This window comes from Diceros bicornis, chromosome 16, assembly GCF_020826845.1.
Source record: "Diceros bicornis minor isolate mBicDic1 chromosome 16, mDicBic1.mat.cur, whole genome shotgun sequence".
Classification (NCBI taxonomy): domain Eukaryota; kingdom Metazoa; phylum Chordata; class Mammalia; order Perissodactyla; family Rhinocerotidae; genus Diceros; species Diceros bicornis.
In genome coordinates, this window is record NC_080755.1 from 50,484,235 (window position 1) to 50,508,053 (window position 23,819).

The 23,819-nt window shown below is 45.1% G+C and overlaps 1 protein-coding gene across 1 annotated transcript; it reads right to left on the reverse strand.

The window, feature by feature from the left end:
- Nucleotides 1-22,521, reverse strand: CPLX4 (complexin 4). Its single transcript, XM_058557241.1, has 3 exons — nucleotides 20,628-22,521; nucleotides 15,614-15,701; nucleotides 1-457 (listed from the first exon to the last, which is right to left on the reverse strand). The coding sequence occupies exons 1-3, from the start codon at nucleotides 20,792-20,794 to the stop codon at nucleotides 230-232; spliced, it is 483 nt and encodes a 160-aa protein (XP_058413224.1). The 5' UTR covers nucleotides 20,795-22,521; the 3' UTR covers nucleotides 1-229.
- Between the last annotated feature and the right edge of the window lie 1,298 nt (nucleotides 22,522-23,819).

Here is a 23,819-nt window from a genome sequence, read left to right on the forward strand (position 1 = left end):
ATTTATAACTAAAAGGAAAGTATGTTTCCTGTTGCAAGGTGCTAGATAAATGCTCTACCAGGAACATTTAGAACATCAAGTTGGTGTCTTCATGTTTGTAGAGAGCTTTATCATCATGGTGTTTCTAACTGTGTTCACTAGGTTAAAGTATACGCTGCTCAAAACGCTCCATGGGAGAGTGGTCACTTCCGCCTTGACCTCGTTCCCTCCTCCACCCCTGCCCCGCCCCTCACATCACAGAACACTTCTGCTCTGCTGTCTGCTTGATTTCTGTGAAGGTGGCCTGGGCTTTTTCTTTGATGGTGTCCAAGTCCATGTTCTGAAGATTCTGGAACTGCCCAAGAATAGTATCCTTATCTTCTTCCTCTTCTTGATCTTCATCTACCATTTTCCGGAGATCTTCAGGCAAATCCACATCATCTCCAGCCATCTGGATTTGGTTCTCATCCATTTCACTCTATTGGAAAAAGAAATACAGAGACAGATAAACCACTCTAAAAACAAACAAACAAATATTAAAGGCAGCCGGAAAATCCTCTGTCGAGGATGAATGAAGTGAATGGCATGCTTAGCCATCTCTCAGCAGAGCCTGGGCCTGGGAGCAGTCTTGGAGGCCAGACGTCCTGGTTGGCATGTCCCTCTTTCACTGCACCTTGGGTGGATCAGAACCTTCTAGCACAGTGGTTCTCAATGTGTAGTCCCTTGACCCAGTAGCATTAGCATCATCTAAGGAACACATTAGAAAGACAAATTCTCTGGCCTCACCCCAGACATACTGAATCAGAACCTCTGGGGTGGGTCCCAGCAATCCATGTCTTAAGAAGCCCTCTCTGTCTTGCTGAGTCCTGCAAAGCTTGAGAATCACACACCAACACCGGCTCAGGGCAGCTTTGCAAGATTTGCAGTCTGTCAGCTCCAGGCTGGGGCTCAGGGGCCCTGGCGGATCCACTCTGAAGGGTGGGTTTTGGGTTCACAGAGCCCAGACAGTGCTCGGTCATTTCAGGCATCACTCTTTAGTGGAAACTTCTGCTTAACCATTGCCCCTGCCCTCTCTTCTACTAGACAGGGGGCCCCCATGGACACAGAATCATCCAAATTCAACTTACATCCTTGACACCTGGAAGCAAGTCTGGCACACAACACTTGTAGATTAAACAAATCCTCGGGGGCCGGCCCTGCAGTGTAGCGGTTAAGTGCGCATGCTCCGCTGCTGGCGGCCCGGGTTCAGATCCCGCTGTGCACTGACCCACTGCTTGTCAGGCCATGCTGTGGTAGCGTCCCACATAAAGTGGAGGAAGATCAGCACGGATGTTAGCTCAGGGCCAGTCTTCCTCAGCAAAAAGAGGAGGATTGGCATGGATGTTAGCTCAGGGCTGATCTTCCTCACAAAAAATAAATAAATAAATGAATCCTGGATGGCACGGCTCCCATTCTGCATCCCCACCAGCTAGCCTTCTGTGACGCTGATGCTGTCACCGCAGCTTGCCTCACACATTTCACTTTGTGATTCTAGGTGTGGTTGTTCCAAATTTCTTGGTGCATGCTGCCTGGTCTTAGAAAGCCCTTTACCCCTTTGGCTGTAGAGCCTCTTCCTTTGTAACAAGACAGAAGAATCGAAAGAAAAAGTTTCTCTGGGAAAGGTAAGGGTCATTCACATTCCCGGATGGCTGCTATCGGATAATTTTCTGACATCAGGTTGTAACAAGAGGCAAACTGCACTTCGGGGGCACAGAAGATTAAAAAGAGCATCACAAAAGTGAACGACAGGAAAGATCTAAGCAGACTTCAGGGCCCAACTCAGTAGGTTGTGACTAGCCTGGAATTTGTTACCAAAGTGCATGAAAAATCACATAAAGATAAAACGATCATCTTAGTCTAAATCAGACCACATAGGTTCGATTTTAGAAAGATTTTGCTCCCTTCTGAGTTCCCAGGTGGAGTTCAAGCAAGACCTATGGGAGATACGAATTCCCCTTGCCTGGGTGCTCAGCAGAAATGATTATCAACAAACATCTGCGCTGTGTCTATGCCCAAACAGTGAGCCAGGGTAGTGTGTAAACTTTACTCTGCATCTGGAAAGTGGATCTCCGAGAGCTTTTCCAGTTCTGAGGCTCTGTGGCTCCACACTTCTCTGATCCTTCGAGAAGCTGGAGGCCACAGCCTTTCCCAGGAGCTCTCTTATTCGATTCTCTGGGCAGAGTGACAGCGAGCCTGGCTCCAGAAACAGCTTGAGAGGCAGCCTTCCGATGCAGAGGAGACGAGTGCTCTGGGAGGCAGGTCCTCCCTGAAGAGCTCGGACAGAGGCCACACTGGGCTTCAGCCTCCCCAGGTGAGAGGAGCCTTGCCCTGCACTTGGCCAGGCCTTGGCCGCTCAAGGCGCTTAACGGATTAATTAGTTCCTCGTCAAACTGGTGTGGGGATTAATTAGTTAGTTAATCCCCAGGGGCTCCCGGCCAATCCTCCATTTCTATTTATTTTTTATTTACCTACCCTCTAGGCTGCTTTCCTTGCTGATCATCCTCTGGGCGTCTTTGTAGGGAGGAGAGAAGCAGGACTGCAGCCCGGCGATTCTTAGTTCATGTAGGTGCAGGACACCTGCCCTCCCTTAAGCTCCCCGAAATACAATGTGCATGATTTGAAAAGGCCTTCCTGGGAATTCCGGCACCCCTGCCCCTCTGGTTGGTGATAAGATCTCTGCAGATATCACCAGGTTCAAACCTGGACGGACTAGCTGCTGTGGGCCTGGAGGGACAGGCAGTTGGAGGGGCCAACGGGAAGTGAGCCACCAGCTGGTGCTCAGAGACCTGATCCACCCACAGGGCTCGGGGCCGATGCACCCGCCTCCCCTTCACCAGCGACCTCAGCCTGCTGCCTCTGAAGAAGCTTTGGAACCGTTTCCTCCTTCAAGGAGGACTTCGAGGTTTATTATCTCCTCATTCCACTTGCCCAGGGAAGGGAGAGCAGTGGGGTTCCACTTCGCCTCACAACTCACAGAGAGACTCTTGATGGGCACAACTTCTACCAAAGTGGTTCTCAAAGTGGGGTCCCCAGGCCAGCTGCATGGGCATCTCCTGGGACATTGTCAGAAATGCACATTCTCAGGCCTCACTCAGACCTGCTGATTCAGAAGCTGTGGAGCTGGGCCCAGCAATCTGTGATTTAACAACCGTCCTGGCAATTCTGGTGCTTGCTAAAGTCTGAGAGCCACTGCTCCACATTCCTTGAAGACGGGAGCTTACTCATCTATCAGTCTCAGAACCCAGCGGAGTGTCTGGCAGGTAGACATGGACAGTGCTTGCTTATTGAATGATTCAATGAGCCTATTGTCACAGACTACTACAGGCTTAACAATACTTAAATGTGCAGGCCCTCTTTGCTGTCACGAGCTCTGTTTTCATAGCTACTGACATTTCTCTTCACATTCCTGTTGGGGCAGTGCAGCCTAGAGGTCAAGCATTGGCTTGAGAATCAGATTGCCTGAGTATGATGGTTACCTCCATGACTTACAGGCTGTGTGACCTGGGGCACCTTATACAACCTCTCTGATCTTTATTTCCTTGTCTATAAATTGAGATTATATTATTTGCCTTAGAGTTGTAGAGGAGTAACTAGACAATAACTAATTATTTGGAGTATATTAAGCAGTCAACCAAGGGTAGCCATTCATAAACATAATAACCCTCAGAGGTGGGCGGGGGATTTGCACTGAGTAATCGTGGCTCCTGCACATGGTGTCAGCCTCTTCAGAAGGCCTTGCTCTCTTTACACCTTACCTCTGGCCTAGGGTGGCCCCTGATTTCATGGGCTTTCCTAGCAAGCTGGGCCTATTCATTTCCCTTTTGGCTCTAGGCCCTCAATTCTGCAAGAAAGCTACCTCGAGGACCCAGGCATCCCTTACCGCTTGTCAGGCCCACTCTAATGTCTGTGGGACCCGGAGGATGAGTATGGATAGAGGTCCCTGGCTCATGAGCTGGTCCTCTTTTTTCCTGGTCCCTGGCTCCATTCCTCCTGGGAACCTTATATATATACATATATATAGAGTTCCCAGTATATATACGTATACCCTCTCTCTCTCTCTCTCCATATATATATATATATATACCCTCTCTACTCTTCAGGCTTAGCAGTACCCAGGCCAGCAGCTCAGCGCAGCCTCAGGAGGACAGACCTAGTGCAGAGGCCTGGGCAGGCGCTGAAGGCATTCAGGCAGGGAACTCAGGGTCCTGGGCAGCCTGAGTGTGGTCTAGAGGAGGGGTGGGCTCTGGGTAGGCCTGCCCCTTTGGCCCTGGACTTTTTGCCCCATGTGAAGGAGTGTGGCCAGAGGGAAAGAGGGGAGCCCTCTAGAGCATGGGGCCCAAGGCAGGTGGCCCCAGTTGTCCAGTCTAAAGGCAGTGTTAGGTGTGGTCAATGGCTGTGGTCAGCGAGTCCTACAATCACCATCCTTCTAGAAGGACAATCCTACTGCCCATCAGCAGCAGAGTTGCTTCAGGTGAGGATTCTAGTACTGGAGTCAGTTTTCTTGGGCTGCAGCCTATGCTATGGACACCTTATGACTAAGGGTAGGACAACCAGACAGGGCCAGTGAGTGTCTAGAGGACAAAGACAAAACCCTCTTGGACCAAACCTGGACCACTGGCCTCATGAACACTGTCCTAACCAAGTGAGCTAGGCCCGGACGCAGGACAGGCCAAGGGTAAGTGTCCTGTTTACAAAAAGCTGCAGTCAGCCCTGACTGTTATCCTGCAGAAGTAGCCAATGACAGTGGAAAGACTGTGGGATCTGGAGTCAGGAGACCTGGTTCGAGTCCCAGTCTGTTATTCACCCACCGCATGACTTTGGCCAAGTCAGCAAGTTTTCTGGCCAAAAACTTCTGATGCCCACTCAGAGGGGGCCCCTCAGAGGATTGTGGAACAGACTGAAGGAGACACGGTGTGGACGGGCCTTGTAAGCTTCTAAGCCCTGGACAAATGTAGCTGTAGTTGCTAATATTTTTGAGGAAAAAGGGCAGCTTGATGTCAGGATCCCTGCTGAAGGGATCCCTGGGATTACGGAGGCATGGACAGGGAAACAGAGCGTTGGGGAGCATCGGCCCAAAAGAGGAAGATCCAGGACGGAGCAAGCAATTAAGGAGCATAAGTGGGGTTTATACAGCAGACCCTGTGCAGCCCCGCCTCCTCCTGGCCTAATGAACCACCCTGCTGATAGGACCTTGTCTACAATGCAAACAATGAATGTCTTGTCCAGACTCTCTGCTGCCCACTGACAAATCTTGGGTTGGGGAGACCAGGAATATTTTGACACAGTTCACACATCAAGGGAGGGCAGTAATGCCTCACTACCCTCCACAAATACAAGTGCAGTTACAGCCAATATGAATCAAGCCCAGGGACGAGGGGAAGTTTACTCCTGAGGCCTATGGCATGAATGAATGAATGAGTGAGTGAGTGAGTGAGTGAAGTGACCCGGCATATAATCAGGGGACTTACAGGCTATGCTTTATTCTTAGAGGTTCTGTTTTGGAGGTCTTCTCATTTCCAGAAATCTTATCAATCTGCGATATTGTTTAATGCAGTTAAGAGCTAATTATTTTTATGCTGGCTGACCAGAATCAGTTTTAATCTCTTGGTTTTTAACCAGATTTATAATCTTAATTGCCAGTGCTGAATGCCCCATTATTTAAATAGCCCCATATCCCCTCATTGTTATTCCCTGTGACTGATTTCTGACCTTTACTGAACGGTAAGCACGACCCTGGATTCAGACTTCCTCCGCCCCAGATCTTGATCAACTGCCCTCCTCTTGTGCCAAACTCCAGGTACGATGACCAACTGTTTTAGATGGTTATATCTTCAAAACGCCCAGCGTTCACCACTTGTTCGAGTTTCATTAGAGACCGGTATAAGCACACACCAGTTTGTTTGATACTAGGTAGAACGGAGTTTGTTTTGGGTTGGTTTGTTCATTTTTGGCCTACATGACACCAAACAGCTAGATTAATGGATTTCTTCACTGTGACAAGTTGCTCTAACATTCGATCTTTACTTATTTGTGAGGATCGTCGATGTCAGCAGTCACTTGTCTTCACAAACCCCTCCTCACTGTCCTGGTCACGAGTAGGGGTGCTGCACCGGCCTCTAGGCAAGGCGACAGCAACCCCTGGTTCCCGTCTGGCCGGAGCTTACAAGACATTGCTGGAGCGGGGACACAGATCGAGGAACAAAGCCAGTCCACAAACACCTCCGTAGAAAGTCAAAGTGAGCATGGCCTGCTATGCCCAAAGTAAGGGGGTATCTGGGCCAGACCAGGAGGGTGTAGGCGTGAGGCCTGGGGGACCAGGATGTGGCAGACACTCATCCTCATTCTGCCCAGTTGCTGCTGAAGCACCGAGCCAAGTTTATGTTCTCTCCCCTGGGACAGTGGTGCTCAACCCTCTCTGTGCCTCTGACTCCCTATAAAGCATAGAAAAATACTGATAGCCAGGCCCCACCCTCAGAGATTTGGTTCCAGTGGTCCGTGGTGGGGGCCCAGGCAGTAGAATATTTAAAAAGCTTCCCCGGTGATTCTAACATGTGAGCGACGTTGAGATCTTTGTCTGGGGCTTGCTAGCTGCTCCTTCTGTGACACCACACTGTTCTTCCCTCTTTAGCTACTCAAAGAGCCCTCTGCGCACCCGGAATAGGACAGACGGTGTGAATTTGACTTCTCCAATAATAGGCGTCAGTTTTTAATGTTGATTGAGAGTGTGCATGTATAGGGTCCTACGTGGAATGAGAATTTCTAGAACCAGCTGTGCACATCTTCTCTCCTTTAGGCAGGCATTCCATAGGAACTCAAGAAGCTCTTAGAGGTCACTTATCCAAGCTTCTCATTTACAGATGAGCAAACCCAGGTCAGGTGAAGATTCTTGCATAAATGTCATTCAGTTTATTAGGGGCAAGAACCCAGCACACCTGCAGGGTCTAACAGGAAAATATGGCTAGTGGAGTCAGATTGGTTTGGGGTCTTGCCTTGCCATTTACAGGCTGTGTGACCGAGAGAAGTCACTTTCCCTCTCTCAGCCGGTGTTCTTATCTATGAGGGGAAATAATATCTATCTACCTTTAAGGGTGGTTGTGAGGATTAACTGAGCAAGCTAGTGTGGCTAAGCTACACATATTGCATTCCTGCTGTATCAGTGGGCAACCTCTCTTTCTTCCCTTCCCCACGCCCCCTCAGAACATTCGGTCCACGGCCCTATCAAGGGTGTGAGGAGAAGAAGCAAACTGAACTGGGCAGGATGGGGAGGAGAAGGAAGAGAAGGCCCCTGGTAGGGCCTCTGATGGCCTCACTGCCCTGCCACCAGACACAGCTGCTCGGAAGCAGGAGGTTTCAGTCTCCAACCCTGCTGGGCAATCCCCAGAGCTCCTCATCTGAAGGAGGCGAGGCGGGCAAAGAAAGGTTCAGGGAATCATATCTGTTTTTAAGATGCAAATTTTAAATTAAATTCTAACAGCGCTTTCAGTGTGACATGTCTAAAGACAACTCTATTGATAGATTTTCTTCTATCTTCATCTTTATTCTAAATGAACGATGCCCTTAATACAGCAGAAAAACACCAGGTGTAACTAAATCATATAGCTCAGCAGGGGGCATGACATTATTTTTCAATGACTAACCTAGATTGACAACTCCGTTAATAGGATTAGGGTTCACTGTGGAACTGTTTTCTCTTATTAATTTGGCTTGACTTACATACACATTTTGAATTGTCAAGGAAGAGGGGCACCTTTATTTTTAGAAATAATCTTGTGGCTTTATTTACAATGTATTGCTTCCTCTATTTGAAGAAATGTGACATCTTAATTATAATACAAAGTAGCCTTTGTATTTCATACAAAATTATAATGTTGAATCCAGATTTGTTCTTTTCATGAAAATTTATTTTAATATAAGTTTTAGGGCAGGTAGATTCTTTCTGCTGTTTTTGAGACTTTGTCCTTTGGATATGTGATTTTTTTCCTTTTTCCCCAAACACTGATCATTCAGCAGACCTCTTGTGTGTGTGTGTGTGTGTGTGTGTGTGTGTGTGTGCGTGTGTGACTTCCACATGCCAGGCACCGTGCAAGGCACTGACGACAAAGAGGAAAACCCAGCCCCTGAGTAAGGAGCACAGTCTAGTAGGTGAGAATATTCAGAGTGATAAGATGATGTAAGAGACATGCACTCAGGTATTACAGGAGAATGGAGAAACGTGACCCAACGCAGCCTTAGGTGGGGCCAGGGAGGTCATGGAAGTTTCTGGAAGAAGTCGCACCAGATCACAAACTCTTACAGGAAGGAAAGGAGCCATGGGGAGCAGGGTGTAGGAGATAAAGTGGGAGGAAGGGACAGTCCAGGCGGGGACTGGCAAGAGGTGAGGCTAGAAAGATAGGAGCCACATCATGGCGTACAGGCCAAGGGGTTTGGACTTTACTCTAAAAGTCATGTTAAGTCTTTTTTTCTTTTTTTTAAACAGGGAAGGAACAGGATCAGATGTGCATTTTGGAAACCTTACTCTGCAGTTTTGAGGAGAGCAAGACTCAAAGTTGAAAAGCTACTTAACAGCTGTTGTAGTAAAAGAGGTGAGAAATGATGAGGCCTGCAGTTGGGGATGAGTTGATAATTATTTAGGAGGTGAAATTAGGGTGACTTGGTGATTTACTGGATGTGAGGCTGGAGGAGGAGGGAAAAGTCAAGCTTGACCCGGTTGCCAGCCTGGGGGAGGGGCTGGCCCTGGGAGCCATCAATGGAGGTGGAGCCTACAGGAGGAGCAGGTTTAGGGGGATAATGAGGGAGTCTGTTCTGGATATGAGCTACGAGGTACCCTAGTAGAGGTAGATGCAGCAGGGAAATTTAGGAAGAAGGTGTGGGTTGGGGTATAGATTTGAGAGTCATCAGCACACAATTGGTGGTAGCTGAAAGCAACAGCAAGGTACAGTCATCCAGGGAGAATGTGAGACTTGAGTGGGAAAAAGAGCACACTGAGGGAGCATCCTGGAATATTCCAGAATTTGGGGGCTGACAGGGGAAGAGTAACCCATGAAGAAGACAGAGAAGAAACAGTTCGAGGAGAATGAGAACCAGAAGGGTGGTGTCCAGAAGCCAAGGAGAGAGAGGTCTTCTGGGAGGAAGCCGTGACCAGAGCCAGAGGAAACAATGAGAAACAAAGAGGTCCCAAAAGAAAACAACAGAACCATCTGGCTGAGCATCTGAAGGAAGGTTTCAGCACAGCAGTGGGAACCAGTCATTCAGGGAAGATACCCAGAAAGGCACGTTGACTCAGAAAGTGCTGCTTGTTTTAGTTGGGAGAGATTTGACTTCCTCTATAAAGAAGAGGCCAATAGAGAGGAAAAACTGAAAACACAGGACAGGGGATGATTAGCGGAGTGGGGTCCAAATCTAACAGGAGCATCATGGATTGCTTTAGGCATGTGAAGTCCTCTAATTACCTGTAATTTGAAAAACAGAAGGAATCAACATAGAGCGGACATGTGTACACGAACATCATAATGACTGATATACTTTCCTGTATGTACTTCAGATTATTAAGCTCATTTGATTGCTGCACTTATTTGACTCCTTATGTCATCACCGCAATTACAAGTGGCCATCAAAGGACACGAGTACGACAATGGTATTGTCATTGGCAGTGAACAGTACACTCAGGAGAGGAGGGCTTGTTTGCTAGGGGGCTAGGGCCAACATTGCTCCTTTTCAGAGTCCAAATTTCCTTCCCCCAGTCAGCAATCCAGTGAAGCTCTTTTTCACAGGAAACACCAGCCAAATAATTTCTTTAGAAAATACAGTTCTAATTCCAAAATGTGACATAGTTATCCTCATTAGACCTGACAGCTCCCGGGAAGACATCTTCCTCAAATCTGCTCTCCGTTGGGCCTCGGTGAGGGGAAGGGCCCAGAATCGCCTCCTGCTGGTTATGTAACCGCTGTGACGGTGACCCTGGGGAATTGTGAATGAGGGACCCAGGGGGTCATCCCTCATTAGCTGGAGGACATGGTGAATGTGTCCAACTCCCTGTGGACTGTTAATACTATTAGTATGGCTGCTTACCCAACAGGGATTTTATAAGACGGCACAGGGCTAAGAATTCTGCAAACCATGAGGGGAGAGGGAGGTTGTTATGAGGAGCCCAATAAGGTCCTGGTGACCCTTGCTTTCTGCCCAGCACCACTTCTTTGTTAGACAGTTGTGTTCAGTTCTCAAGTCTACCATTCTGAGTGGAGATCACAGTTTAGAGGGCTGTGGGGAGAGTGGGGCATGGAAAAGAACTGGGTGAAGAATAAGGAGGCTTGAGGCCCCATCTGTCACAGTAGCTTTGTGACCTTGGGCAAGTCCCTTGATTTACATGAGTTTTATGATGGCGCATTGAGTGTACACCTCCAACATGGGCTTTTCTGTAAATAAAAAATAAGCTTAACAAAGAGAAATACCACTCAGACACTGGGGTCAAGGACCCTGAGCGCCATGGCAGCCCAGGAAACCCACACCTGCTCCAGGAAGAGAGCTCAGGGAGGCGGGAGGAGGGGCAGTCAGTGTGCTCCTCAGATGACCCCGCCTATCTCGAGGTTATTGCTAACTGTTAAGGACAATATGATTTGTCCTACCGATGCCTTCTGATGACCTTTTTTTAATAGTCACCATGCTGTACATTACACCCCCAGGGTTTATTTACCTTCTAACTGGAAGTTTGTATTTTTGGTCACCTCCACACATTTTGCTCGCCCCCTACCCCCCACCTCTAGCAACCACCAATCTGTTCTCTGTATCTATGAGTTCCATTTGTTTTAGATTCCACATATAAGTGAGATCATAAGTATTTGTCTTTCTCTGTCTGACTTACTTCACTTAGCATAATGCCTTCAAGGTCCATCCATGTTGTCACAGATGGTAGGATTTCCTTCTTTTTTATGGCTGAATAATTGATGATGACTATTTTTAATTGCAGTAATCAGATAAGTAATCAATTAAGTGCGGTAATCAAGATGCCAAGCCCCACGAAGGAGATGTACATACCGACTCGGGAATTGCGGCCCCATCTTTAGCCTAGCAGTTCCTCACCGGCCCAGGCCTCCAGCAGCCCTCCCCTGCCGCTCTAAGGGTGTAGCACTGGCCAGCCTGCCCCTCGTTCCTCTCCCTCCAATTCACTGGACACACTGCCATGGCCTTGAGCTTTCCCAATCACAGTGATGCATATGGCAGTGCCTAGCTTTCCTGGCCTCCTTGGTCCCTACTGGAGCCTCTAGGAGAAGAAAACCTGTACAACTTAAATTCCCATTGTGGTTTTCGGATGGCATTCTAAAGGTTCCACTATGAAGGGTTCTTCTGCCTCATCAAAGAAAGACCTCAGAGTTACATACAATCTCATAACAGCCAGCAGCATGAGCCCCTCCAGATAAGTTGGCTTGAAACAGTATGAGAAACAAAGCATGGCATTCAGGCCTGGGAAACGACCTTCCCCAACGTCACTTCCTCTCAAGGCTGAATGTTCCCATCCCTTCAACTCTCCCTCAATCACTGCCAGTCATTTCAAAATCCCTCACCATCCTGGTTGTTGCAGAGACAGCTAACACCGGTTTGTTTTCTAGCTCTCCCTCCCGACGCACCATGGGAAGATCTGCTGCTCAGATGCTCCCCTCCCAGCCCTATCCCTCCGGGGCACTGCCAGCCCCTGCTTTGTGACAGCTGCTTCTAGGAGGGCCCCGCAGGCCCTTCCAGGCTCACTAGTACAGCGACCACTTTAGGATAAAATGCACAATCTGGTCCTTAACGTCTAAAGAATGGGCTTCAAAAGAAAAACAAATCACCTCCAGGCATTTACTTCTGTTCCCCGCCACCACCACTCTCCCTGCTACAACCCACAGTGCCCCCCGAGGAGCTGAGAGCACCCGCGGGGCGGTTCTGCTGGGGCAGCGACAGTGCATTTCCCTGGGGCTGCCCGCGCCCGCTGCGTCTGGGGACACCAGGGGGCGCGAGGGACGCAGATTCCTGTCCCCACACAGGCGGCTGCTGCTGTGCGCTCCACAGCGACCCCAGGGTCCGCCTTGAAAATGAGTGACCATTCTGAGGAAACAGGAGGCCGCCGGCTGGGGGCTGATCTTAGCCTGGGAAATGCGTCTGTCTCCCAGCACCCCTTTCTAGCACCGGGGCCTATCAAAGGCCAGCTGCACCCAGAGCCTCGATGGGGCAGTGGGAGGGGAACATGTAACCTGTGACAGCCGTGGGAGGTGGAGGTGGTGCCCAAGGGTGGGGCTGGACTTTAAATGCAAGGTGCTGCATTGAGGTGGGCGCCTTAGCCACATCTGGTGACAACTGGACACAGTGGAATATGGTCCAGTTGATTTTTTATGGTATACTTTCTATTAATTATTGTTTTATGGATAGTGTGCATTGGAATAGAATTTCCATGTGCTTTACAAAAAGCAGCCTGTTGTATTATTAGTATGTATTTTTAGTATTTTTTCACACCAGAGGCAACTTCTTAAAACACTGTGTGTAGAGTCTGTTTTTTCAAAATGCAGCCATAGTCTAAAAGCGCCCGAGGGAGGCCCCCATCTGAAAGTCCACTCTTCAGTGAAGGATTCAGTGTAGAACGCTCTAACGTGACATTCTCATCTGTTTATTTGGATTGTATTTGGAATTTAGTCAGCAACTCACAGGTCTGCGGTCCAGCCATCAGACAACACAGGAGAGAGAAAAGCAACGTCCCCGCGCTGCTGGGGGTGGGATTCTGTGACACTTCACTGAAATAGTGAGCAGTACAGGTTGTCCCCAAAGTTTTCGTGCAGTTTTAAGCCACATGCAGCTCAAAACTGCACTAAAACTTTTGGGACACCTTTAATATCAAGAGTAGAAAGAGCAGAGATCTGGGGGCCAGAGGGAGCTGTGTTCAAATCCGTTTGTGAGTAAGTCACTCTTTCATGGTTGAGAGGCCTAAGTTCCAATCCTGGTTGTGTCAATCAATAGCTGTGGGTTTTTGCAGAGCTATTTAACGCCCCCCAACCCCCTCCCCCAGCCCCTGGCTGCAATTTCATGTCTAAAATGAGGCAGAGGCATTAGAGTCTTAGATGAACTCAAAGGTCTCTTTCAGGGCCCGTGAAAACATCAGGTGAGGTCTCATACGCACCACGCATTTGAAACTACAGAAAAGGGGGTATATAAGCATCGGTAAACCATGCAATGCAAAATCCTGGGCTCCACTGTTAGCAATTCATTGACTTTTTGATGCCCCTTCCCAGCTGGCTTTAGGGAGCAGTAGCCGCTGCAGATATAGTCACTGTCCCTCTCCAGGGAGGATACGAATGTGCACATTTCATGGCTATAAGTCTTTCTTCTTTCCCTAGTTTCTGCTGGGAAGACTTGTCCCAAAGCATAGCTTGGCCCAGAGATTAGGGAATTATTTTGTCTCTGAAGAGCATCAAAACCTTGCTGCTAAGCCTGAAGGTGTTCACCCCTGAGGATCCGGAAAGGAGCAAGACCACTGACTCGCCGTTAAGGAAGAAAACAACCAAAAGCTCAGATGCTTGAGGTTCAGGGACCTCGAGCTGTTCCATCATTTACACACATCAGTGTGCTTACCCAAGGTCTTTAAGACTCCTGGTTGTTACTATCAAGAAATAAGACTTCCGTGAATAGATATAGTAACAGAAATTAGAACTACCATCTACTGAGCTCTTTCCATTAGTCAGGTCCTGTATCAGGTTCTTTATATTATCTCAGACAAAGACGTTATGAAGTAGGTATCACTGCCCCCATTTTATAGATAAGGAAACTGAGGCTCAGATATTTTAAAAAGCCATCTGAGTTTGTACCATGTCTGAGTGGCAGAGCCAGAAATAAAACCCAGTTTTCCTTACATTCCACAGGACAACAGAACAGTTGTCAAAAATAAATCCTTAAAGGCCCCACCTCTGTGGAAGAGACATGGCCTGGTGGTCCGGTGTGCGTGTGTGTGTTTAATTTCTGCTTCATTCCCAACAAGATCTGTGGTGCTTTAATCAGATGCACCCAAGGCGGGAGGCAGGAGCGTAAGTCTGAGTCAAGCGTCCTGCCTGGGGGAAGCCACATTGCTGAGGATAGCCAGTGACACCCTAGGGACTTCAGGAAATCCACCAGACAACAGGAGTGGAAGGGACAGGGTTCAGAAGTGCTCTCCTCTTCCAAAATGTAAGCACAGTGGGACAAAGTACTGGACTGGATAAGGGGCACAAAAAGCAGGGCATTCTTTTCAATGTTCATTGGTCGCAAAAGAAAGTGAGTTTAAATTTCATTGTGAGTTTTCCTCCCCTCACTGAGGGCAGACCCGGGTTTCTGGGTCTTAGGGATCAATCTCTCCCACAGGGGGGCGCTGTTTAATTCTTTGGTGACTTCAGCAGTGACCTTGCATGGACAGCGGGCTCTCTCCCTGTATTTAGTGCTTGTAGCTCCTGAAGTCAACTTTTCTGGGATGTGCAGGGGACCCACCGAAGGAATTGGTTTAGCAGCACTTTCTAAACCACCCAGCTGACTTGGAGATGGGCACATCCTTAGGAAAGGATCATGTACTTGGAAGGGCTCTTTGGCTTCCCCAGGTGGAAGATGTTCTCTAAGGGAGGGTGCACCTCTGCCATATGAAGTTGAACACCCAGCCCAGAGGGTGCAGGTGGAGTCATTTAGTGGAGCTGAGCGGATCCCCAGGTAGGGGGAAATGAGAGGTGAGCCAGAAGAGCCAAGTGCCACGCCCCCTGTCACCCCGGAACGCCAGCCCTGGAACAGTGTAGCCGAGCCCCACCAGAACACGTCAGCACACCCTCTTCCCACCTCTCAGCCAGTGAGATAGAAATGAATGTGGAGCAGAATGCGCTGTTGAGTAGTTTTTACTTCACAGTTAGTAGAGTCAATCCCACAACTTTTCTAAACCAACTACTCCACCAGAGCCTGCCTACAGGCATTTGTCCTCTCAGCCAGCGCCAAGATGGATAAGACAGTGCTCAGTGATGACCATCACTACTACGTCTCCAAAAAGAAGGAGCCAATCGCTCCTGTGAAACAGAGGCAGAGCATTACAGAAGTCACGACCCTGGACTCTGCCTTTCCCGCTGGTGGCCTTTGGCAGGAGAGTGGTTACTTTCTCTGTGCCTCTGTTTCCTCTACTGTTAAGAACAGACCTTACAGGACTGTTGAGAGAATTAAATGAATTGATACACGTGAGGCACTTAGAGCTCAATAAATGTCAGCCGTGATTATTACCCGCACTGTGTGTTGATATATAGAAGTTTTATAGTCTTTAGATAAATTTACATAAAAATGTCATCTATAGGTATTAACTCCATTTTGTTGAGTGGAAATGTTCATAGAGGTTAAATGACTGGAATCTAGTTTTTATGAACTCCTAGTTCAATGCTCTTTTCACTACATCAAACACCTCAGTTAAGATTAAGACAAACATGTATACAATATGTATACTCATATATATGTATGTATATATGTGAGTATATATGTGTATATATAGATATTCATGAGCACGACCTTTTGCTGATAACATTCTCCATTTTTCACTATGTCAGAAATGACTGGATGTTTACTGTGTTAAGTGTCTCACCTTCGGGAGTCTGTACTTTTCTCTGAGATGAACTCTGAGGCATGCCCTCTCTGCCTTTTTTTGTGTAAACGCAGCATCTCTTTCCATCCTAAAAGTAAAAGAATAGAAGAAAGGATCAAAGGACATAGAGAGCTAAGGACGTTCCAGCCCCTGCTCAGCGGAGCCAGACCCTGTGATACGCCTCCCGAGTCCCCACTGCCTGCAGACACCTGGGAAATGGGAGAGTCCCCAAACATCTGCCTCCCTGTCATTCTACTCTCATAACTCAGAGACACCCCTATGTCCCCAAGACTGCTTGGTTCTGGGAATCTATGACACAGCCCAGGAGAGGGGCAGGGTAGTTACTCCTACTGTACAGTTGACCTCACTGTGTTGCTCTAAGTATGACCTGGGACCACCAGCATCAGAATCACCCTCAGTGCTTGTAAAGAATGCAGCTGCCTGGGTCTGATCCCAGTTCGGCTGCATCAGAATCCCTGGGGTTGGGGGAGAGGAAGCTACATTTCTAATAAGCTCCCTGAGTGATTCTTAGGCGAGCTAATTCAGGTTGCAGACCCCAGGACTGGGGTCCTTTGGAGGCACATGGTGTTTGGGGGTGTAATATAAATCTGTTTCCTTTCATTGTCACCCCCTCTAGACCCTAATTTAGGTACAACGTTCCCTTTCCTGTTTGGAAAGAGGCATCCCCAGGCAAGGTAGGGTAGATTTCCACAGTGCTCTGGGGATGACCTAATTGGATTTGTGATTATACTGGCTTGAAATGGACTCCCTTGCTCATGATGATGCAGACAGAAGCAGACACCTTTGGGGATGTCTGTGAAGCTCACAATAACCGCCTCCTCCCAGCTGCCCATTCGGAGCTAACTTTATACACACATCCCTGCCCTCTCACTGTATTGGATTGTCTGGGAATTTGGGATTGGGACTGAGAAAGCCAGAGACTCGCAGTGTGGCTGCAACTGTACTTGGAGGCCATCAGCCGCCATTTTCCATCGGCCATGTGGCCTGGGTAACAGAGCAGGAGAGAGCTGACTGCTGAGAAAGAAGCACAAAGCAGCCATATGGAGACAGAAGCAACGGCAAGAGATGGAAAGAGTGCTTGTGGTTTCCCGAGAGCTTTCTGGTTCCTAGTGTAGCCCCATGCGGGGCCTGGTGGGATTTCTGCTCACGGGTTTGGCGAAGTATCTTTACATGAAGCATTATTTGCATGCTACCTAGGAATTTGCAAAATTCCTAAAATTTTGCATACAATTAAATGCACAGACCTTAAATGTGCTGTGAAGGTTAATTTTATGTGTCAATTTGACTGGGACACAAGGTGCCCAGATTAAACGTTATTTCTGGGTATGCCCGGGAGGGTGTTTCCAGATGAGATCAGCATTTGAACTGATGGACTGAGTAAGGCAGACTGCCCTCCCTACTGTGGGTGGGCATCACCCAATCCTTTGAGGGTTTGAATAGAACAGAAAAGCAGAGGAAGGGAGAATTCACCCTCCGCTTGCAGAAGCTGAGACATCAGTCTTCTCCTGTTTTTCACTGAGACTTACGCCATCAGTCCTCCAGTTCTCAGAACTACACCAACGACTTTCCTGGGTCTCCAGCCTGCAGATGGCAGATCGTGGAACTTCTCAGCCTCCATAATCACGTGAGCCAATTCCTTATAATAAATCTCATATATACATCTACATCTACATACATACATATACATATGCATACATACATACATATATATATACTTCTTCTATTGCTTCTGTTCCTGTGTGTGTTTCCCAAACCCCTATTAAGATATACAAACCATTACTATCACCTGAGAAAATTCCCTCATCCCCCCATTCCCAATCAACTCCTGCTCTCCAGTCTTAGAGGCAACCACTGTCTTTTTTCCACCCTAGACTGGTTTTGCCTGTTCTACAATTTCATATAAATATAACAATACACTATGAATTCTTCTGCATAAGGCTTCTTTCACTCAGCATAAAAAACTTTTGAGATTTATCCAAGTTATTTATCAGTAGTTTGCTCCTTCTTATTACTGAGTGTATTCTACTATATGAACATATCACATTTGTTTTTTCATTCTGCTGTTGAGGAACACCTGGACTATTCCCCATTTTGGGGCTACTGTGAAGGGAGCTGTTATGAACATTTTTGTACAAGTCTTTTTGTGGACATATACACTCATTTCCTCTAGGTAAATATCTAGGCAGGGAATTGCAGAGTTACAGGGTAATTTGGTTGAGTCAGTGTAGTTTTGTAAGAAACTGTCAGACCTTTTTCCAAGTGGTCATACTCTCTCACGTCTCATCAACCGGCACAACAGTTCCACTGTTCCGCATTGTGGTCCACATTGGGTATTGAATCTTTTTAATTTTAGCCATTCTGATGTGCGTGTAGTTGTACTTTAGTGTGATTTTAATTTTCATTTCCATGATGACTAATGAGATCAGGCTTTTTTTTTTCATGTACTAATTGGCCATTTGTATATCTTTGTGAAGTATTTGTTCAACTCTTGCCCACTTTTTTTGCCCTTATTATTGAGTTGTATGAATTCTTTATATATCCTAGATCCCAGTCCTTTGTCAGATGTACATTTTAAAAATATATTCTCTCAGTCTGTGGCTTGCCTATTTATTTTCTTAACGATGTCTTTTGACGCATGAAAGTTTTTAATTTTGACAATGTCTAATTTATCATTTTAAAATTTTATAGTTATTGCTTTCAGAGTCACGTTTAAGAAATCTTTGCATACTTCCAACTTGCAAAGATATTCTATGTTTTTTTTGTAAATGCTTTAGAATTTTAACTTTTATATTTAGGTCTGTGATGTATATCAGAGTTCAAGTTACAAATGGTATGGTAGCAATTGCTGTACCGTAACTAGGGTAAAGGGACATTTTAATATAATTGAGAGAAATGGAGGGATAAACAGACTATTGTTTTAGTTAAACAATATTCTATTTAGGTATAGACCTCTTTCAGTGCTAATGTTACCACTAGTGAAAAAAAAAATCTGAACACAGAAGTAAAATAAAAACGAATGTGTGGTAGAGTGCATTATTAGGTAGTTTTTAGTTTACAATTAGTAGAGTCAATCCCGCAACTTTTCTAAAATGATGAGGACAGGTTTGGGAGGCTTCTATTTGCTAATATTAATTATTATATATACTATAATGTCCATAGCTCTCTCTACAAGTAACTTGTGATGAACTATTTTTGATGCCTACTTCTTTATGTTGCATTCTAGGTGATGAAGCTCTTGAAAACTCAAGCAATGGACCGGAAATCCTGCCACTTGCCATGGGGAAGCAGGCTGGCCCCATTGTCCTGTTAGTTCTTAAATTGAGTGACTACGTAATTTATAGTATTCATACACACACACACACACACACACACACACACACAGCCGAGTAGTTGGCAAATACTCCAATCCACTGCTTGACCACACCATTTGGGCATTTTGGTCTTTGATCTGCCCAGACAGAAAAATAAGGAAAACTAGGACATTAATTAATCAAACAGATGCCATATCTGCGACCAGATTTATTGCTTGGACATATTAAATGATATTTTACATGATCAAGTGCATAGTCTAAATCTCTGGCCATTTTCTTTTTCTTAGCCCACTTGAGCTATCATTTGGTGCTATCGTTCTACTTCTGTCGCTTCACGATAGTTGCTGTGTTTTTACATGCCATAGGCAAAACTAGTCAATATTCAAGGAATGCTGCTTTTTTTGCCCAAGTATTACCTTAGCACCAACATCATTTTTGTAGTTGCATTTACTTTTTTTTTTTTTTTCCACTGACTTTAATTTACTGCAGAGCCAAGCGTAATACATCCTAGGTAGTTTATAAGCCATAATTTCTTTCAGAAAAAATACACTAGACAAGGTTTCCATTAAATGTAGGCCTTTGCACTTTCTTCGTTTCCTCCAGGTCATTAACCTTTTCACCTATCTTAGCAACAGGACTTAGGCAACTACTACCTAACTGATCGTGAGCAAAACAGCCATGGCGGCAAAAAGAAATACTTTTCCTTTGTAACATATGATGAACATTTAATCTCAAGATTCATGCTTCAATTCTTAGTTGATTATTAAAAGACTCAAATTAATTTTACCTTAAACTTAAAAAAATTATATATAGATTACACTTATTTAAAGTGCAGTCTCAGCGTGAAAAATTGTTGGTGATATTCACATTCCATAATACCCAACTACAATGGTACAAATATTTCTTCTCTTACATTTTACATAGCTAGGAGAATGTCTATTTTTTGGAAGTACATGGCTGAAATATTTAGGGGTGAAGTATCATGATGTCTGTAACTCACTTTAAAAATGGTTCACGATATCTGCCTATCTTCTATACAACTAATGTATCTATAAGCAAATATGGCAAAATGTTGGCTGTCGACTTTATGTCATAGGTAGATGTGGGTATTCATTATACTGTTCTACATTTCTGTATCTTTAAAATTTTCACGATAAACAGTCCACTAATTTATTCATAGTCTTGGAGAAGCCAAGTCTGATGACACCATTGTGCTTTCTAGGCTTTTTCTCACACGTGTAAGATCAAAAAGGCTGCACTGTATATTCTTTAAGGCCCTCTTCCAGGTGCAAAGTCTGAATTCTTACAATTTGAAAGTTTTCTACTTGCTAGGAGGGTGAATTTCGGCAAGACTGTAAAGATAGGCTCACAAATTTTCGTCAGAACAATTAAATTGAGGTCTGTGAAAATGTGCCTAGACCAGAAAGTGTTAAGCTGCTTTAAGAACAACATATAGATTCACCTATTATTTTTCATTTCCATTCGTACAAGTAGGACATAGTCACTGCTGAGGCTAGGAAATTGTTCCCTTTCGCAGAACATGCTGTCCTAAGGTTAGAGGCCAACAGCACATTAGGAAAGGCATCAAAAGAGCAAAGAGAAAGAAGTCAGGGAGCTGAAGAAGGCAGGGCCAGCATTAATTTCTTCTTGCTTTAAAGGGAAACGAAGTCGCATGTACTCACTTCTCCTCAATCATTTGCTTTTGATATTCCTCATATTCCTCTCTAGTCATCCCATGAGCTGCTGCAGGATCAGAAGTACCTCCTTCTTCTTTTTTTTCTTCAGACCCGCCACCAAATCCTAAATTCTTTACCTGGTTACTTATCATAGTCTTCATAAAGAAAGCCATTGTGTCTGCCCCCGAAAAATAAAACCAACGCAGACAAAACCTGAAGGAAACAAAAAAGACAAAATCTCCCAATATCCTCAACGACAGCAACACATTTAAGAGCAAAGGACTTTGCACAGCCTCATCTATTCAAGGGCATAATGATAGAGAAGAGTGGTTTCTGGGCTGTAAGCTGGATTAGAGGAGAACTCCTTAGTACAGAGAGGCAGATGGTTCAGATTACTAAGGCATACAATCAGATGCGACTACTTTCTGAATTAATACACTAAGCTAATTTCAGAGGGAAAAAAATCCCTCACATTATCTACTACTCTCCCTACCCATTTCTAAATTTTAAATTATAAGCACAGCAGGGCTTCATCAAGAGTCCTGTTTCAATTAAATTAACCAGAGTTGACTGATTATATGGCTGTAGTGGCATTTCCAAATTTCAGCCCTTGAGCACAACATCCTGTTGAAAACCGAGTCTAGTGAGAGTCAAACCCAAAATGCTTCATTAAGCAAAAATAATCCTTTGATCTATCATTTTATCTCATTGCACTCTAAGCACTAGGCAAGGATTTGCCTTTTGGTTTGTCTGAATTCTGTACTGGTTCAGTGGTTACCATGTCCCATACATAAATATCCAACGGAGGTAAGTGTGAAGGGCCAGCCAGCGGGTCCTTAATTTACACGTGGAAGATGACCTCAGCCTTCTCCTGCACTGACCTGCTACACTTCTGTGTGGAAATGATGCGCTGGACACTGTCAATGCTCCGCTCGAGAAGGTAAGAACAATGTGAGTTAAATCACCGATGTGTAATGGGGTCACCTTTTTCTCTTACATACAGTCTACCTCCTGGGAGCTCTCCTTAAGCTCACTGGTGTACTTGGATAAAGCTTTTGACAATGTTTTGCAACACAGCAGATTCTCAATTGCCGTGGTTTCCTTCAGGTCAAGGGAGGAATTGAGTATGGCTAAGACTTTAATCTACGTATCTTTCTAATTAAAGCACGCCAGGAGGGGGTGGGGCAGAGGGAAGAGATGTAGGCTACTGTAACCGATGCTTATTATTTTATCTGTAGGCATAAGCCCTCTCAGAAGATGATGACTATCCCTCAGATCATACAGAACTATATAATCTGGATTTTTGCCTAAAATGCTAGTTTTATAGATTTTAAGATCTGCCTTCTCTTTTACTAAACTATTTAAAAACATTGCTAAAATGGTCTCAGTCTGAACGACTGACAAAGATTTAGGGTGAAATAGAAACTACTCAGAGCTCTGGTTGAGAACGTACGTTAATACTTAGCTCCTTTCACTTTTAGATGTGCTGCCTGGAACTTACTACATTCAAACCATTATCTCTCAATTACCATCTACAATCAACTATATTTCATCTCCACTGAGGAGGGTTACTAATAAGGTCTTATAGAACTTCTCAGATGATAAAGTAAAAGCTATAGCCTATGTTTCACTGTTGTTGTTTTGTTTTCTCAGTTCAGCACAACTCTCCTTTAGAAAATACTCCAGAGGTATTTCATGATATTAAAAAACACTTTTATTTGCCAAAGAAAAGGACAATCTGTTGAAGATCTGTCCTATATAAAATTTTGGTCAGAAAGTGAAATCCCCAAGGCTATGCTTACAGCCAACTTGGATTTGGCAGGTCTGAATCAGAGGATTAATATTATTTCTTAAAGAACAAAACAAAGTAACAAAAAACCAAATAAAAATAAAAATCCATTTTATTATGTTATTACTTAAATGATTTAGGTGTATTACAAAATCTATTACTAAAATTCCATTTTATTAGGAATTAGGAACTACTATTAATGGTGAGAGTGTCAATTCTAAACTCCAAAGCCAGTTTGTAAAGCAGCCTGTCCAGTCCTTTTCCGTATGTATGTGAGTGTGACTATGAGTGTGTGTATATGTGTGTGTGTGTGGGGGGAGGATGTCAAGCATTACAGAGACCGTTAGGTGGTAACTACATCAGTGTGGCAACTGAATACTCCCTGATATTGCTTTGTTTTATGAAATCAAATCTCTCGTCGTCTCCCCAACAGGTAACTCCATTGAAAATGGGATCGTATCTTTAAAAATTTTTTATTCCTCATTTATTACAATGGTGTTTCCACTTGGACATCCAGTAAACTATTTGCTGTTTTGTGTAGAATCTTTCATTCCTCCAGAAAGGGAAAATAAATACCCCAGGATTTGTGAAATGGAACCACTAGGTACTACCCCCACAAACGCTTATCATACCTGAATAAAATCCCCAATCTTTACTACAGCCTGCAACGCCATGTCCCCACTGCCCCAAATGAACTTGATAACGTCCAACTAGTGTCTAGGGCCTAACTACCGTCTAGTTTTTAACACCCCTCCCCCAGCAGGCTCACTGATCAGGCTTTAAGTTTCCTCTGATTGCTTTCAAACTCATCTAATTTATTTAAATCTTTTATCCAGTTTTTGTGTGTTTATAGCAGAAGAGGGGTCCATTACCTTAGTCTACCATTCTCTGAAAACACTTTCTCTCTTTTACAATGCTACCAACCTCGTGAGGTAAGTATCATGACGAACCCGAAGGTCATCGTTAGTGAGCGGCAGAGCCAAGATTCAAACCCAGATTTGTCTGACACCAAAACTCTACTCTTTTCCTTTTTATGCTACGTGTACTCTCAGAATTGGAATTACTTGGTTGAGTGGTGCTTGCCAAAGAGATTAAAAGATTTTTTTTAATTGCTATTAGTAATGACAAAGAGTTCCAGCTTAACTATACTTTTACCAGTATTTGGTTATTAAAGGTGAGAATATCAAATACATTGTTTTAATTAATTTGTATTTTTCATTATCAGCAAGGGTAAAGCATTCATCCCTATCATTTCTACTTCTCTTTTTATGCTTCCATGTGCTGACTCCACAGGTGGTAAGCCACCTAGGGCAGAGCACATAGCACAATAAATGAAATACTATGACAAATCCTGGCCTATCTGGAAAATAAACTATGTATTATCCAAGATCAATGAAGGAAAAAGGAAA